At 39.8% G+C, this 18,670-nt stretch overlaps 1 protein-coding gene across 1 annotated transcript in view; it reads left to right on the forward strand.

Moving 5' to 3' along the window:
- Positions 1 to 18,670, forward strand: part of SORCS3 (sortilin related VPS10 domain containing receptor 3) — a 650,432-nt gene that overhangs the window by 398,908 nt on the left and 232,854 nt on the right. The window contains exon 5 of the mRNA XM_069567050.1: positions 6,786 to 6,859. Coding sequence (XP_069423151.1) covers positions 6,786 to 6,859 — 74 coding nt within the window. The remainder of the gene's footprint in view (positions 1 to 6,785; positions 6,860 to 18,670) is intronic.

Below are 18,670 nucleotides of genomic sequence, written 5' to 3' on the forward strand. Positions count from 1 at the left end.
TCACATTAGGGCACATGTTGGAAAGTGCCATCTCTTGTTATGAGATCCTGGCTTTTCTCCTGTCTACTGCAATTATTGCCACAACCCAGGAGGGTTTTCCTGTAGCCCTTTGTAGCCCAGTTAAGCCCTCCCACTCGCTCTGTGATTACCAAGCAAATAGATTCAGAGAACTTATTTTGAGCAGAAACCAGTTCTCAGTTTATTAGGAAGATCAGGCTGTCATGACCACAATTCAGCAGAATGCTTTATAAACTATAAGGGTTTTGAAGAAAAAAGTCAGAGCAGTTACGCAGTAAGTTTGAGTTTGCCTATAGACTAGAGCTTTTGTGTAAATGTATTCCAAAGCATCCTCCCCTGTATATGGAAGATCTGCTGGCTCTAGGGAATCTGGCTGGAATACCAAAGGCTGCTATAAAATGTGTGTTTTGTAGCTTCTTCTGATTATGTCTGGTTACTGCCATATGGTCATTATGAATTCAAATATATTCTTAGAAAATACCCTTAAGGGTGTGGTAAAGATACACAGGACAGAGAAATAAAGGGAAATGAGACTTTGGCTTTCAACCGCAAATGAAACAATCTGGACCTAAACAAAACTTCTGGCCTTACAACTAAATACCTAGTAGTGGAGACAAGAAAACAACAGAGAAGTGTAACATAATCTGTCATTATTACCCCTAGTATCAGCTGTAAGAGGATGCTATAATAAAGTGTCACAGACTGGATGTGCTGGGGCAATAGAAGTCCACTGTACTGCCATCCTGGAGACTAGAAGTCCAAAATGATGTTGGTAGCAGGATCATGGGCCCTCTAAAACTTATAGAGGAGTCTTGATTCTCCCTATCTTTTGGTAATTTGCCAGAAGTTTTTGGCATCCCTTGGCTTGTAGGTATATCACTAAAACTCTCTGTCTTTATGTGGTCTTCTCTCTGGGCATCTTCTCGTCTTCCCTCTGTGTCTATGTGTGTGTCCAGATTTCTCCTTAGGAGAATACTGGATTAAGCTCCATCCAGCCTGACCTCATTTTAACTTGATTGCATCTGCAAAGACCTTATTTCCATATAAGGTCACATTTTGAGATACTGAGGGTGAGAATTTTGACAGACCATTTTGGGGGAGGAGGAAGATGGGGCATAATTCAACCCATAACCTCCTAACACAATCATATTATTCTTCAAACTTAAGCTTTCTATATACAACATGTTGTTCTTCTTAAGGAACATTCCTTAACATTGCTTAAATTGCCTTTTTAGTTCTTCAGCTATCAGATGCTTTTCCCTGGCAGGCTGATGTAATTAGGAAACAAATAACTGAATCAATAAGGAAAAGAGTGTGCTCTTTCATATTTTCCAGCTGTGCTGATGATTCATTTCAGTTGCTGTGTGTGTTGCTACTGAATATGTGCTTGTTAAGAGAGATGAGACCATGTCATATAGTGAAAGAAGGGAGAGAAGACGATCTGGATTGTTCTTTGGTAAAAGTCAGGAATGACATTGTTGCAGGAAGGGGACATCATAAGGCAAGATATGGAGAACACAGTCTCATATGTAACTTTGTATAAGTAAGAATGTTTTAAATATATTTGCTGTTTGGAAAATACATTTTATTTTAATGTTGCATGAAACACTTTGGGTTGAAGCCATGCAGGACTATATAAACACTAATACGTTGCCTGTCCTAGGAAGGATTCACCACTATTTGTGATAATCTCTCTGAAATACCACTTTATGGAAAATCCCATATTGCTCTCTCTAATTCCAGTTCCCTAGTGGAAAGATTGCAATTTTAATCCTTGGCCTTTTCAAAAATAGACAAATATATATATTATAGATAGAAAATTACTAGAAAAATAGAAATAGAAGAAAGCATAAGTTTATATTACTATTGAAATATAACATATATCTATTTTAAATAAATTTTAAAATGATGGGAAACTTTAAAATGTATGTAAATTACCCATCATTCCACAATTCAGAGATAACCACTGCTAATATTTTAGCATATTCTCTTCAAATATATTTCAAAGTATGCAATATTTTAAATATAATTAGCATCAATATATGCATGTTTTGTAACATTTTAAATAACATATTATGAGCATTTTTATATTACTAAAAAATCTTTTAGCACCATCTATTGAATGATTGCCTATGTACTTTGTCTCTCAGTGTTAGAGCTTCTATTCTTTAAATTACTAAAGTAATAGATGTTTGAAATAATTTTTTAAAATCCCAGTAACCAAAAGAAGACAATATCAATTGCTCACAATCTTACCATTGCAGAGATAATTAGTATTAATATTATGACATATAATTCATAGCAGTGTAATTGTCTGAATTTCTGTCTTCCACTGTCCATAATATTTTTAACCTTTGCAATCCCAGAATTTAGTTCAGTGCTTAAAGCATAGCAATTGTTTGAAACACTTTTAGTGAATGAATGAGTGAATGAATGAATTGGAGAGGCTGCAAAGATCCAGCATGTGGGAGAATAAAATTAGTTTCAGACTCAGCAACTTACTGTAGATTGCAAGACAAGGTAGATAACCCAAGGCACTTAATGAATAGGAGCCTACTGTTTCTGTTCATTCAAATCAGCCTTGAGACAGAGAATTCAATTTAATTTTTCTCCCATCAATCAAAATGAAGAGCTGAAAAAGCAAAACCAGAGACGGGAAGCAGTAAGTGGAACAGGCTTAGATGAGGAGATTGGCAGCTGAGCTCTTGTTCTTTCTGTTGGGAAGAGCATGGGATAAGAGGAGTCATGCTTCTCCCAAGGGTATGCCTGAGCAGGAGCTGTGTGTGTGTGTGTGGGGGGGGGGGGTTGCATTCTGCCACATGCAGGGTCCCCGGTGATGGAAGGGCTGATGATTTTCTGGGGGATTAAGACTCCAGTGGCATCAATGTGACCTTCAAGGTTTTTCCCTGACTTGTCACTAGATTTTGCAGCTCTGAAGACACAATAATGCTGGGTTTTATTTGAAGGAATTTGGGGTTCTATTTTCTCTGTTTGGACTCTGTTTTGACAGAGAGTCTGATTGATATCTTTGGACAGAAGGCACCAACTGAAGTCTCTTCTAATTTTAATTGAGAAACACCTGTCTTAAGTTTGGGCAATGCCATGAGAAAGAGGGTGATCCCATTTCTTAAAACCCTGCATGGAATACTCGGTCCTTGCAATAAATTACGTAGGTGTATTATTCCCAATGGGATGGTGGGGTCCTCAAAAACCCTCTCCTTCCACCCAAACACTTCTCCAATGTACGGATTAGATCTGATTAGATATGATACATGAGTGGCTGAAGAATTATGTATGGAGGTTTGTAACATGGTACAATAGGCTGTGATCAAAACAATCCCAAAGAAAAAGAGACACAAAAAGGCAAAATGGTTGTCAGAGGAGGCCTTACAAGTAGCTGAGAAAAGAAGAAAGGCAAAAGTCATAGGAGAAAAGGAAAAATATACCCATTTGAATGCAGAGTTCCGAAGAATAAAAAGGAAAGCCTTCCTAAGTCAACAATGCAAAGAAAAGGAGGAAAACAATAGAATGGGAAAGACTAGAGATCTCTTCAAGAAAATTAGAGATACCACAGGAACATTTCATGCAAAGATGAGCACAATAAAGGACAGAAATGGTATGGACCTAACAGAAGCAGAAGATATTAAGAAGAGGTGACAAGAATACACGGAAGAACTATACAAAAAATGATCTTCATGACCCAGACAACCATGATGGTGTGATCACTCACCTAGAGCCAGACATCTTGGAATGTGAAGTCAAGTGGGCCTTAGGAAACATCACTATGAACAAAGCTAGTGGAGGTGATGGAATTGCAGTTGAGTTATTTCAAATCCTAAAAGATGATGCTGTGCAAGTGCTGCACTCAGTATGCCAGCAAATTAGGACAATTTAGCAGTGGTCACAAGACTAGAAAAAGTCAGTTTTCATTCCCAAAGAAAGGCAATGCCAAAGAATGTTCAAACTACCACACAATTGCACTCATTTCACATGCTAGCAAAATAATGCTCAAAATTCTCCAAGCTAGGCTTCAACAGTACATCAACCAAGAACTCCCAGATGTTCAAGGTGGATTTAGAAAAGGCAGAAGAACAAGAGATCAAATGGCCAATATCTGTTGGATCATAGAAAAAGCAAGAGAATGCCAGAAAAACATCTACTTCTTCTTCATTGACTAAAATAGTCTTTGACTGCGTGGATCACAACAAACTGGAAAATTCTTAAAGAGACAGGAATACCAGATAACCTTACCTGCCACTTCAGAAACCTGTATGCAGGTCAAGAAGCAGTAGTTAGAACCAGACATGGAACAATGGACTGGTTCCAAGTTGGGAAAAGAGTATGTGAAGGCTGTATGTTGTCACTCTGCTTATTTAACTTATATACAAAGTGCATCATGTGAAATGCAAGATTGGATGAATCACAAGCTGGAATCAAGATTGCTGGGAGAAATATCAATAACGTCAGATGGGCAGATGATACCACTTTTATGGCAGAAAGCAAAGAGGAACTAAAGAATCTCTTCATGAAGGTAAGAGAGGAGAGTGAAAAGTTGGCTTAAAGCTCAACATTCAAAAACTAAGATCATGACATCCAGTCCCATCACTTCATGACAAATAGATGGGGAAACAATGGAAACAGTGAGAGACTTTATATTTTGAGGCTCCAAAATCACTGCAGATGTTGACAGCAGCCATGAAATTAAAACACACTTTCTCCTTGGAAGAAAAGCTATAACAAACCTAGCTGCTGCTGCTGCTGCTAAGTCACTTTAGTTGTGTCTGATTCTGTGTGACCCCATAGATGGCAGCCCACCAGGCTCCCCCATCCCTGGGATTCTCCAGGCAAGAACTGGAGTGGGTTGCCATTTCCTTCTCCAATCCAGAAGTTCATACAAAAGCTAATTCTGTATGCATTGTGAGATTATGGGCTCACAATTTACAGGTGGAAACGTTACCAGATGTGGTACACTGGAGAGCACTGTGGGTCAGCAGCTACCTGGGATTACATGTATGACCTTCTCCTGACCCTATTCCCGTAAACCTGAAGGCCACCTACTTCTGCCTTACTCAGTTTCCCGACTTGTAGATGTTTGTGGAAAAGTGTAAACATGATGGAATTCTCAGGATAGATTAGACATTGTGATTCCATGGAAGGAGATGTGAGCTAGGGCCTCCAAAAACCTAAATCCTATTAATAGTTCACTTGACCAAAATGTCATTTCTCTAGGACTGTCTCATTAACTGTGAAACAGATTTGTGTGTTCTTTGGTTATATTCCAGGCATTGTATAACCACAAAGGTGAATGAGGCATGGTCACTGCCCCTTTATTGACTCTTCCTCTAGGGAGGGGAGAGCTAACCAGTAATGAACAAGTGTGAACGGCTTCTTGGAGGCAGTTAGTATGTACCCTGGTGACACTGTGAGGAAGTGGTTAACTGTGCCTGAGTGGATCAGAGAATGTTTGAGAGCAGGGTTTTCCATTAGTAAGAATTGTCTTGCTTTCCCTTCCATGTCCTTGTAAGGCTAAAAGGTATGTGAAAGAGCAACACTGTCAGACATTAGTAATAATAATATATAAGTGATGATAAACATCATTATTATTCCATTATCAGTCACATTCAGATATTATGCTTTTAGGTATTCAATTAAAAATAAACTCCATGCTCCTGGTGAGTCTCTTACAGGGATGTTGTGTTTTCCCTTTTGTGTTATAAAGGATCAGACTCTGGATTCATAAAATAAGAGAATGTGCAATCTGAGTCATTTGGCCTTGCAGAGGTGTTTTTTTTTTTTTTTTAATTCCAAAATCCTGGGGGTCTTCTGTTGTTGCTGTTGTTTTTTCTCATTCCATGAGTTGATACCTGTCTTCACCTACCTGTTTTAATTACTGATTTAGGCGATACATATTTAGTGAACACTTTGTATGTATTCAAGGAGTATAGATACAATTAAATAATACAACCAAATCTGAAAGACATGCTATATTTTACCCATGATAAGTGCTCAGTGGAAACAAATGATGAGTGCAGTGAATGGAAAGGGAAGAATAGTGAGTGGGCTAAAGATCAGAAAAAGCTTTGGGGAAGAAGCCACACTTACGCTGGCCCTGTGTGCACTCTGGGGCACAAGAGTGGTCTTATCCTTGCCATCTTACAAAGACATGAGAGTGTGAATGAGCCTGATATCTTGAGTGGGATTGAAAGGTCCATTTCATTTAGGAAAGATTGATAAAGTAAGAGATAAAGCTGAGAGTACAATATTTTGCATGTAATATTGGCTCAGGTATCAGCTGATGAGCGTTTTTACCCATGTGTCTTATTTTTCCTATGAGCACAGAATCTACCTCTTTCTTATCTTCTTATCCATCAGAGTGCCTTTCATGTAAGAGCTGTTCAGTAAATATTTTTAAAGTTAGTGTTGCTGAATTATTTTAGATATAGCTACAGACTTCATGGAATTTGAAGAAAATAGAAAGATATAATTTTATTAAAGGTTTTACCTCTAAAAGTGGGACATGGGTGGCATCAGAAATAGTTTACACTCAAAAGCCTCAGTTGATTGGGTATATATTGAGCTAGAAGACCCCACGATAAGCATAGCACAGTCATGTTCATAATATTTTTATCTAGATAGGATGGATGTCTACTTGAGTGTGTTAGGCACTCTGGTGGGTTGGAATGTTCATCTCCAGAAGGATGGCACGTATGTTTCTGTTAAACAGCGTCCCTTGATACTTATGCTCTGCTCACTTCCTTGTTTTGCAGCTCTACAGCTCCATGGACTTTGGAAGACGGTGGCAACTCATGCATGAACGCATCACACCCAACAGGTTTTACTGGTAAGCCCCATGCACAGTCTCACCACTCTCTTGGACAGGAATCAGGCAACACGGCACTCTGGCAATTTCTGGACACCTTCAGCACGTCAGGTCATTGTGTGTCCTAGCCCTTTGCTACTCAGTTTACATGAGTAGCTACATGGACTGGTAGCATTAGCATCACTTGGGAAGTTTTAGAAATACAGAATCTCAGGGCCCATTGAAACTTATTAAGCAGAACTCTGCATATATTAAGCAGAACTCTGGTGATTTTATGTGCACATTGAAGTGAGAAGCCCTGGGCTAGAGCGCTTCATGGGAAGGTCATGACTGGGTGCTCTTAGCTATGTATTAATCTCCCCTCTTTTAGTAAAAAGTAGATATTTGATGAACCTATTCTAAAAAGCAAGCATTTCCTAAAACGTACTATGAAGAACACTAGTTTCACGCAGTGCTTCTCCTTCCAAAGGTGTTTCTACGGTCACATAATTTTAGGTAACAGTTATCCAACTCTGCCCTTGTGGAGACTCAGGATTCACATTAGGATATTAGAGCCTCTGAGAAATGCAGAGTAAAGGAAGCTGCCAAACATGAAGTCACTGATTCCCAAACTCACTTTACTCTAGAATCCCTTTCTCATGTCATACCTGATCATCTTTTAGAACAACTTCTGTGGAGCACATTTTGACTAGCTTTTCAAGGAGTGAATATGTTTCAGCTGGAAAATTAGCCCTTTCCTCTATTCAGAAAGTGTTATTAACTGGTATTTTTTATACACAAATTCTATTGTTAATTTAGTTGTAGCAGAGTAAACTTGGTTTGGTATAATGTTTACTTTTTTACTCTTCCTAGCGATATGAAATGCTTCTAACATGTATCATGCTTTCATTTCTGCAGAAGCAAAGCCAAATATATCTAGGAATGTATGTAGGAAGCATATACCAAAGTGTATAGTATGCTTAATTATGTGCTTAATTAGAAACAGAAACAAAATTAACAGTACTTAAAAGTAATACCTATTCCATGTCTCATATTAAATACCTTAGCTCAGCTCTCTTAAAGAGTCATGAAATGACCCTTCATGCCTTCCACAAGGTGGGGGTGGTGTTGGGGGGCACTGGGGGGAGGTACATATATGCTTCTTTGAACATATATATATACAACCATGCCAGCATCTTTGGAAGCAACATTTCACCCTATCCCCTCTGCACCTACAGAACTATGTTCAGAAGTAAAATGATGATTGCTGAAGCACACTGTGAAAATCAACTATGTCTTATTATATACAAAGTACTCAGAGGAAAAAGGGAACTGGTAGTACTGCTTTTACCTCAATGCCTGGACTATTCCCAGTCATTTTTCCCTTTGCAGACCAATTATTATTTGTTCTATAACTACTATTTCAATTATTATTTAGTCTGTATTTAGAATTATATTAAGATTTTTTCAATAGACTGAGACAGAAAAAGGAAATATTTGTTTTTCTGATGTGCTAGTTATATAATTGCTGCCTTTGGCTCAGCTAAGATGGACCAGTTTCTCAGTGTTCCATCACTCAAAAAGAAAGTGAAAAGTGAAAGTGAAAGTTGCTCAGTCATGTCTGACTCTTTGCAACCCCATAGAATAGTGCATGGAATTCTCCAGTCCAGAATACTGTAGTGGGTAGCTGATTCCTTCTTCCAGGGATCTTCCCAACCCAGGGATCGAACCTAGGTCTCCCACATTGCAGGCGGATTCTTTACAAGCTGAGCCACCAGGGAAGCCCAACCATCACTCAAAAGTCCCTAAAAATAAATAAATAAATAAAAATTAAAAAAAAAACAAAGCCCTCTGCTATTTCTGGAACAAATTCTTGAGATGGTAAGGCAGTTAGCTGACTAGGAAGTCAAGTTGATGCAGAAGAGAAGTACTGTAGACTGGATAAGCCTTGTCATCATTCCTGAAGGAAATTAAGTGGATGGAGGGTAGCATTTTCCTATTTGCAGAGGGCAAGAAGGGAATGTTCCAGCTTTTGTCTGCTTTCTCCCTTCCTTTATAGAGCAAAAAGAGTAAATCCCCAGGTCCTGATGATTATGTTTCATTTCTTTTCCACCCTGTGCTTCTTTCATATATGCCCCCATGGGGAAACATAAAAGTTAGTGCCTGTGCTGGCTATCCAAGTAGTAGCTGAAAATTCCATTTTTGTAATTATCACTTCTCTGTTTCTGATATATAATTGCCACAATTATTCTTTTAGGTGTCACTGGAATTGTAGAGAAAGAACTCATTTTACATAGACCTTTTTTTCTCCCATGGATAGAATCATGATTGGGAAAGCTCTTATGCTGAAAAGACTTGGCTTGTATGGGTTAGGAGTGGAAATATCAACTCGATACCTCCTTGAGGAAAGACAAAGTGTGCATTTGTCAGGGTCTAGAACACAGCTTTGGTTAAGACAGAGCCTCTCGGGGCTCTGGTCTCTGCATCCATATAAATGGGAACAGTATTCTTCCTGTCAACTTCATATAGTTATTGAAAGGACAAGATATCATCCTTTCAGAATTGGGCTCTTGGCAATTTTATTTCTCTGTTTCAGATTTATAATTTGTAAGTTATGTCTTTAATTACTATATTTATTAGTAGTTCTGAATTTACTCAGTTGCTTAGTCATGTCTGACCCTTTGCGACCCCATGGACTGCAGCCTGCTAGGCTTCTCTCCTGTCCTTCACCATTTTCCAGAGCTTGTTCAAACTCATGTCCATTGAGTCAGTGATGCCATCCAGCCATCTCGTCCTCTGTCGTCCCTTTCTCCTCCTGCCTTCTATCTTTCCCAGCATCAGGTTCTGAAGACCATAACATGTAATTGATTTGTCATTTTTTCTGGGATCCAGAAAATCCTATGCCCAGTGAGACTTTTCCTGTGCACATCTACTAACAACTGAATGGGTCCAAGAAGCCACATCTCAAGCTAACTTTATTGTCCTCACTCTTTCTTGAATCTTGATTTTTCTGATGTCATAAAAACAAGACAAATCAACAGCCAAAAGCCTTAAAACTGCTTCTTTTTTGAGGGATGATGCAGAGTGAAGTCGTATTGGGGCTGATAGGGCCACATGGAGGGAAGGGCAGTCATGCCAAAAACAAGAAATTGAAGTAAAAGACTTATCTTGCAGTAAGTAGACAAATAGAGTAAACATGCAACCCAGACAGAATATTGCCCAAATAATGTTGTCTATAATTTAGAGATTTTCAAATTTCTCGGGATAGATCCTTAATGAATGCTAGGTTTCTTCTCCCATACTGCCTTCAGTTGGTGGAAAGTAGCAACCTAGAGGGGACCTGTGGGGAAGAACACTGTGATATAGAAATGATTTCTGCCAAGGGTGCAGAAGAATCAACCATCTACGATGATGATCAGTGTAATGGCTGTGAAAATGCATCAAGAACTGTAAGGGGTATCATCATTATTCATTTCCTCCTTTGTGCCCTACAGTGCCTATGAGTTAGGGCATGGGCCATAATTTTCCCATGGGCCATAATATTAGCATTAATAATAAAAGATTCATTAGAGGTAAAATTTTCTTTATGAATTCCAGATGTTCTAATGCCATCAAGAGAGGTCCCCTAGGAATCTTGCACTATGGAGTGACTCCACCATCATGCTCTGAGCATCAGTCTGACATGCAAACTCTTTTATATATGACCCTTTCACTCATTTGATATGTGGTTAACAGGCAGATTACTAGCCCTGTCTTATGCCCCTATTCATTACCCCAGTTGCTTTAGCAATTTTAGTTTGCAGGGAGAACACACACACAAACAGAAGTCACTCAGTCATGTCCAACTCTTTGCAACCCCATGGATTGTAGCCCACCAAGCTCCTCGGTCCATGGGATTTTCCAGGCATGAATACTGGAGTGGGTTGCAACATAGGAGTAGCTAAATATCCTACTGTAATCTTTCTCTAGTCTCTGCTTGGGCGGGGGTATCACAGGGAAAAGTGGTTTTTGGTTTAGTAGCCTACTGAGCTGCAAATGACTAGTACCTCCACTCTTCCATTGGGAGATATTTAACAGGCAGGCACATTCTGCAGTGGGAAGATTGTTTTCATTGCACATCCAATTTGAATACTTGTTATGGTTCACAGCTTTACCTCGGTGGCCCCTCAGTCTCCCTAGGTGTTCACCCTCCTCTGGCTTCTTTTTCAATGAGGGGACAGGGATGCGAGGCCTTGCTGAGTTCTCTGTGTAACTGGGCTGGCCTCTAAGTGCCTCTGATCCCTGATAGCATTTGTTTGTGTAGTATCATGAACAAGAGAAAGAATGTCTCCTATGTCTCTTTCTTACTGACTTCCCCTTAATTGTTCTCTCTCCTGGAAGACCAAGGTCTCTGTTTTTCCTTGATGTCACTGCAGGAAAATGTTCTGATAAAGTAATACACCCAAAGCTGCCAGGAACTTAAATTCTTACCCCTTTTCTGGGGTCTTTGGGCTGTAAAATGGACTGGTCTTCAGAGTAGAAGAAAAAAGAAAGCCCTATAAGAAGTCAACAGGTGTGGAACAAGCTCTAGATCAGCCCACTTCAGGGCGCTGAAGGAGAGAGGGTTCCTAATGGGTGGCTCTTTGAAGCTGTAACAATGCCTGGCTGCAGGCTGAGAATGGCTGGCATGCAGGGACAGTCAGGATGGGCTTCACACCTCTACTGTCCTTTGATTTAATTTGGCTTACTCTTTGTAGATTTCTAATGATGGTTGTGCCAGCAGCTTCTATTTTCTTCTTTTAGAAAGGTCATTAGGGAGGGTAGGAAAAATGTTAAAGCAAAACATGTCTCGTCTGGTATGTAGAGCTAGAATGTCCTAGGAATATACCTTTTAAAGAAGAAAGGAAGGGTGTGGACTAAAAACTCCTTTCATCACAATACTTCCTTTCCAATCTTCCATTGTTCTTGTTTTTTCCAGTTTCTTTGTATGCATATGCTCGTTTATACATAGCCCAAAGATTTTGCACATGAATTTGTGTAATCTGCCTTCTCCCCTTTTAATGTTCTATTATAATAGTTTTATGATATTATAAAATCTTTACAATCATTTTAATTGTCTATGCAACACTTCATTATGTAAAGAGACATATTTTATAACTCTGTTTTTATTGAACATTGGAAATTTTCATATTTTTCATTGTCATAAATAATAGTTTAATATTTTATGCATATTCCCTTAATATCTAGGATTTTTTCCTTGGACAAGTGTCCTTGGTAGCCCCAATAAAAACTTGTGTTTTGTCTCAGTCTCAACAGAGTGTCACATTTAAATGGAATGACCAAAATTCAACACTGAAGCATTTTAGGGAAATAAAGTTTTTATTGAACGTTTTCTTAAAAGAGTTGCAAACAAGCATCACATCACACAGCACACAGTGAGTCTTTCTAAAACTTAGTTTGTCCATATCTAACAGTCCAAGATCCTGATCATCATGGTAGTTACTGTCTCTTCTTTTCCTTCTCTTTCCATGGGCTCTAAAACTATTCTCAGTCACAGAGGTTCATTGTCCACAGCACGGCCCCTTCCAGAGAATACCTTGTATCCCACACACCTTCCTCCTCAGGTATCATCAGGTTTTCTTATATAGAAAAACTCATCTCACCATCTGTCACTCTTACCCTTCCCTCCAGGAAATCAATCTTTGCCACACAGCCCTTAGAAAATGTAGGAGGGGGAGCTGGTGATTGTTAGAGTCCAATAACTTTGGTTTAATCACTACTAAAAGAAGACTAATTACATCAAAATACATACATTTTGAGTATCTTTAATACCTTTCTTTAGAAATGTCAATTGTGTGCTGTTTTATGTTCTCACCTAAAACATATGCAAGTATGAGTCTACTTATAATTAATATTGACTTCATTCTTGGGGCAGGCAGCTTCCAGATGGTCCCCAGTGCCCTCTGTCTTCTGGGAACCTTCTCATTGAGTTGGAGCTCCTTTTAGTGACTTGCTTCTGGTGACTAGAGTGAGGCACAAGTGAAAAGATGCCACTTCAGAGATTCATCTATAAAAGTTTTTGTCTTAGGGACCTTCTTGTGATTGCTTTGTGAGCTGCCCTATGGAGAGACCTGTATGATAAGGAACTGAGGGAGGTTGCAGTCAGTAGTCAGTGAGGAAGTGAGCGCCTCAGTCCAACAGCTTGGTTTTAGCGAGAAATGACTGAATCCTGCCAACAATCTTGTGAGTGAGCTGGGAGGCGGGTCCTTCTATAGTCAGGCCTTCAGGGGAGACTGCAGCTCTGGCCAGCTCATCAAGCCTGCGAGAGACCTTGAGACAGAGGCACCCAGCGGAGTCATGCCCAGACTCCTGACACATAGAACTGTGAAACAATACACACTTGTTTTTAGCTGCTAGGTTTTATAGTGAGATTGTCTGAACTTGTTTCATTCTATTCTATTTTATTCTGTTTTGCATTCTGATGGCATGATTTTGCTTTCTGAGTATATTCTTTGATGCCTGTGTGTGTATGTGTGAGGGTGAGCCCAGTGTGCACATTCCCATTCAGAGAAGTGTTAATCTCACTTACAAAAATCCCGTTTATCTCAGTCCTAGGCTTACCTAGCTCAGCCTAGTAGTGGCTGTGTGAGTGGAAGACATAGAGCAGAGAAGCAGGAGGTAAAAATGGGACATGACCACCTTGAGATAATGTGGCTAGTGAACCCTCTTACATCTTTACTTCAATTTAAACTCTGAGATCTCACCTGTTCTGGAATGTGTTCTGTGTTTTGCTTCAAGGATAATCTCCTAAACTTTGGTTCCTGAGGAACTGCATGGCGAGTCATCCTTTGTCTGTTAATACATTACCCGTGACAGAAGGAGAGTTAAGGGACAGGCAGAATGGCCTGAGATTGCTTCCTGGAAAATCAAGGTCTTTTCAAACAAAGTTACCATTATGAGCGGAATTTTTGAAGCTGCCTCTACAATTTTGCAAACACAGTCATTTGCAATCTCGAATAATGGGATTTAGGCATCGACCTGATAGAATCAGATTTAGAGGCCCTTTGCAAACCAGGGTACGAAACAAATAATATTTAATTCAACTTTCCCTTACATTTTATAAATGGTGCAGCAATTTAAAAATGGATTACATTCAGAATAATACATGCAAGGTCAGAAGGGGAGATGTGAAAGCTCAGTTCGCAAGGAGAAATCAGTTTCTACTTTGCTGATGGGGCCACCTGTATGCTGTATGTCTGGTTGCATCTTGGCCTTGGAAGAGCTATCTTAGTGCTGAGAGCAAATGCAGCACTTCAAAGCTATTCATGGTTGTCAGCCAGTGCACGGAGGAAAACAGAAAGCTCACCTCTTCTGGTGAAATCAAGGCCTGTTGGACTCATAATAATTATCCTAAGCACATATGAGTTCTGTGAAGGAGGGTAAACAAGGAGTTGTAGGTAGTTATAGGCTATAGACTTATGAGCTCTTTACTTTGAAGAGAAGGTTTCATATTTGACCCCACCTTAGGAACTCTGAAAAGATTTGTGTGTCAAGCAGAGAAGTCAAATACTGAATTAGGCAATGCATCCACTTACTTAATCCAGTCTAAGAAAAATTCCAAGATACAAACGGGAAACATAATTTCTTTTTTTCCCAGCTTCTTGGATGATTTCTCTGGAATTAGAGACACATGGCTTCCAAATGCTTCTTCCACCCCATGACTATGTGGAAAACACGAGAAATAGTTCTTCAGCTCAGAGACAGGAGGATCTCACTGATAAAATTTCAGAGGGTATGAAATGTGATTGTTCTCACAATGGGTGAGATTTCAGAGGTTACTATCCTTTGAGGAGAGGCCAGGAGAGACCCACATGGAGTAAAGCACTTAGACTGCTCTAATCTGCCTGAAACTCAAATTGTCCATTTAGAGCTTCTTCTCCCTATATGAAGAAGTGGGGACAGTGGAACCACTGATAGATAGATGAGCTGTGTTTAGTGGCCTTGACTAGGGAATCTGAGAATTGGAGGGTCAAGGAGAGGGCCAGAGAGAGAAGAAAGAAAAGGATATTGAGCTGAGCAGCCCAAGGAGAAAGCATCCAACTGAAAGGTTGAAAGTGAAAGTGAAGTCGCTCAGTAGAGTTCAGTCAGTTCAATCGCTCAATCATGTCTGATCTTTGCGACCCCATGAATCGCAGCACGCCAGGCCTCCCTGTCCATCACCATCTCCTGGAGTTCACTCAGACTCACGTCCATCGAGTCAGTAATGCCATCCAGGCATCTCATCCTCGGTCATCCCCTTCTCCTCCTGCCCCCAATCCCTCCCAGCATCAAAGTCTTTTCCAATGAGTCAACTCTTCGCATAAGGTAGCCAAAGTACCGGAGTTTCAACTTTAGCATCATTCCTTCCAAAGAAATCCCAGGCCTGATCGCCTTCAGAATGGACTGGTTGGATCTCCTTGCAGTCCAAGGGACTCTCAAGAGTCTTCTCCAACACCACAGTTCAAAAGCATCAATTCTTCTGCGCTCAGCCTTCTTCACAGTCCAACTCTCACATCCATACATGACCACAGGAAAAATCATAGCCTTGACTAGACGGACCTTAGTCGGCAATGTAATGTCTCTGCTTTTGAATATACTATCTAGGTTGGTCATAACTTTTCTTCCAAGCAGTAAGCATCTTTTAATTTCATGGCTGCAGTCACCATCTGCAGTGATTTTGGAGCCAAAAAAATGAAGTGTGGCACTGTTTCTACTGTTTCCCCATCTATTTCCTATGAAGTGATGGGACGAGATGCCATGATCTTCATTTTCTGAATGTTGAGCTTTAAGTCAACTTTTTCACTCTCCTCTTTCACTTTCATCAAGAGGCTTTTTAGTTCCTCTTCGCTTTCTGCCATAAGGGTGGTGTCATCTGCATATCTGAGGAGATTGATGTTTCCCCTGGCAATCTTGATTCCAGCTTGTGTTTCTTCCAGTCCAGCGTTTCTCATGATGTACTCTGCATAGAAGTTAAATAAGCAGGGTGACAATATACAGCCTTGACGTACTCCTTTTCCTATTTGGAACCAGTCTGTTGTTCCATGTCCAGCTCTAACTGTTGCTTCCTGACCTGCATACAGATTTCTCAAGAGGCAGGTCAGGTGGTCTGGTATTCCCATCTCTCTCAGAATTTTCCATAGTTTATTGTGATCCACATAGTCAAAGGCTTTGGCATAGTCAATAAAGCAGAAATAGATGTTTTTCTGGAACTCTCTTGCTTTTTCCATGATCCAGCGGATGTTGGCAATTTGATCTCTGGTTCCTGTGCCTTTTCTAAAACCAGCTTGAACATCAGGAAGTTCACAGTTCACGTATTGCTGAAGCCTGGCTTGGAGAATTTTGAGCATTACTTTACTAGCCTGTGAGATGAGTGTAACTGTGCGGTAGTTTGAGCATTCTTTGGCATTGCCTTTCTTTGGGATTGGAATGAAAACTGACCTTTTCCAGTCCTGTGGCCACTGCTGAGTTTTCCAAATTTGCGGGCATATTGAGTGCTGCACTTTCACAGCATCATCTTTCAGGATTTGAAACAGCTCAATTGGAATTCCATCACCTCCACTAGCTTTGTTCATAGTGATGCTTTCTAAGGCCCAACTGACTTCACATTCCAGGATGTCTGGCTCTGGATGAGTGATCACACCATCGTGATTATCTGGGTCATAAAGCTCTTTTGTGTACAGTTCTTCTGTGTATTCTTGCTACCTCTTCTTAATATCTTCTGCTTTTGTTAGGTCCTTACCATTTCCGTCCTTTATCGAGCCCATCTTTGCATGAAATGTTCCCTTGGTATCTCTAATTTTCTTGAAGAGATCTCTAGTCTTTCTCATTCTGTTGTTTTCCTCTATTTCTTTGCATTGATTGCTGAAGAAGGCTTTCTTATCTCTTTTTGCTATTCTTTGGAACTCTGCATTCAGATGCTTATATCTTTTCCTTTCTCCTTTGCTTTTTGCTTATCTTCTTTTCACAGCTATTTATAAGCCCTCCCCAGACAGCCATTTTGCTTTTTTGCATTTCTTTTCCATGGGGATGGTCTTGATCCCTGTCTCCTGTACAATGTCACGAACCTCATTCCATAGTTCATCAGGCACTCTATCTATCAGATCAGTCATGTCCAACTCTTTGCGACCCTGTGGATGATAGCCCACCAGACTCCTCTGTCCATGGGTTTCTCCAGGCAAGAATACTGGAGTGGGTTGCCATTTCCTTCTCCAGGGCATCTTCCCAACCCAGGAATCAAACCCGGGTCTCCTGCATTACTGGCAGAGGCTTTATCCTCTGAGCCACCAGGGAAGCCCCAGCTGAAGGGTTGGAGGTTGTTTAATATGCAGGTTGGAGACAATGTTACAGGCAGGAGGAATCACCCTTTTCCTCACTGAGGGAATCTAAGCTTGCTCTGTTTCTGATTGGGTTAAGAGTATGTATTAACCTGAGGCTACCATAGCAAACTGCCATAGAACTGGGTGGCTTCAACAGTAGACCTGTGTTTTCTCCTACTTCTGGGGGCTGGGAGGAGATCAGAGTGCCATCATGGTTCTGGAGAGAGCCCTCTCTGTGGCTTGTAGCCTTCTACCTTCTTGCTGTGTCCTCTCACGCTATTGCCTTTCATAAGGACACTAATGCCATGATGAGGACTCTACCCTCATGACTTCATCTAACCCTAATTACCTCCCAAAGGTCTTCTCTTCAGGTAGCAATGCCTAGCATTGCCTTAGGATCTGCCTGCAATGCAGGAGACCCGGGTTCGATCCCTGAGTCAGGAAGATACCCTGGAGAAGGGAATGGCACCCACTCCAATATTCTTGCCTGGAAAATCCCATGGACAGAGGAGCCTGACGGGCTATAGTCCATGGGACACAAAGAGTCGGACACGACAGAGCAACTAACACTTTCACTTTTACTTTAGAGGTTAAAGCTTCAACATGTGAATGAGGATGAGTTGGGGGTGGGGAGCACAGTTCAGTTTACAGCTTGATAAAGCAGGGAAGACATTGAGAAGAAATGCAAAATTTCCAGAGAACTTCTCACTAAGAAGAATCCTGGAGCAGAAGTGCCTCAGGCTTGTAGGAATAGATGGGAAGGCAATATCGAAAATACAAAAACAATTTTTAAAAGATACAAACACAATGTACTACTTTTTTTCTGATTGTAGCATCAACACAATCTTATTATAGACATTCAAGAAAATGTGGGAAAATGAAAAGAAAATAATTACTTCTAATTTCACTGCCCAGAAGACATCACTTAAAAAAAAATCACGTACTTTTTCATAGACTTTTCCCTGTAATGTAGTATAATTTTCAATATACTTAAGTTTGTTTGACAATTGAAATCATGCTGTTTATGAAATTTTATATTTTATTAAAACACACTTGAACATTTTCCTGTACCATTCTGTACTCTCTCTAAAAATAATTTAAAATTTCTATTACTTGAGTTGTATTTTAACTGGTGGCTATATAGTAATTTAATCACTCTACTATTATTTTACATTGTTCTTGCTTCTAAACATTTACTATTAAGGAAGTTACTGGAATGTTATTTTGAAAGCCTTTAAGTAATTATCTTTCCAAGGTTGGTTTATTATGATTTTTAAGGATAGACTACCAAAACAATATATATAAATATTAGCATGCCAAATTGTTCTCTGGAAAGTATATACCAATTTCTACTCAAACTAGTGAAATGCCATTTCAACACCTCATAAAAATTTAATTTAAAAAAGTAATCTAATTTAATATGCAGAAATGGATTTCCCTTGTTTTAATTTGCATTTCTTATCAGACTGGTGAGCTTAGACAAGTTTTCATATATTTATTAGCCATTGTATTTCTTTTA

This window comes from Ovis canadensis, chromosome 22 (genome assembly GCF_042477335.2).
Source record: "Ovis canadensis isolate MfBH-ARS-UI-01 breed Bighorn chromosome 22, ARS-UI_OviCan_v2, whole genome shotgun sequence".
NCBI lineage: Eukaryota > Metazoa > Chordata > Mammalia > Artiodactyla > Bovidae > Ovis > Ovis canadensis.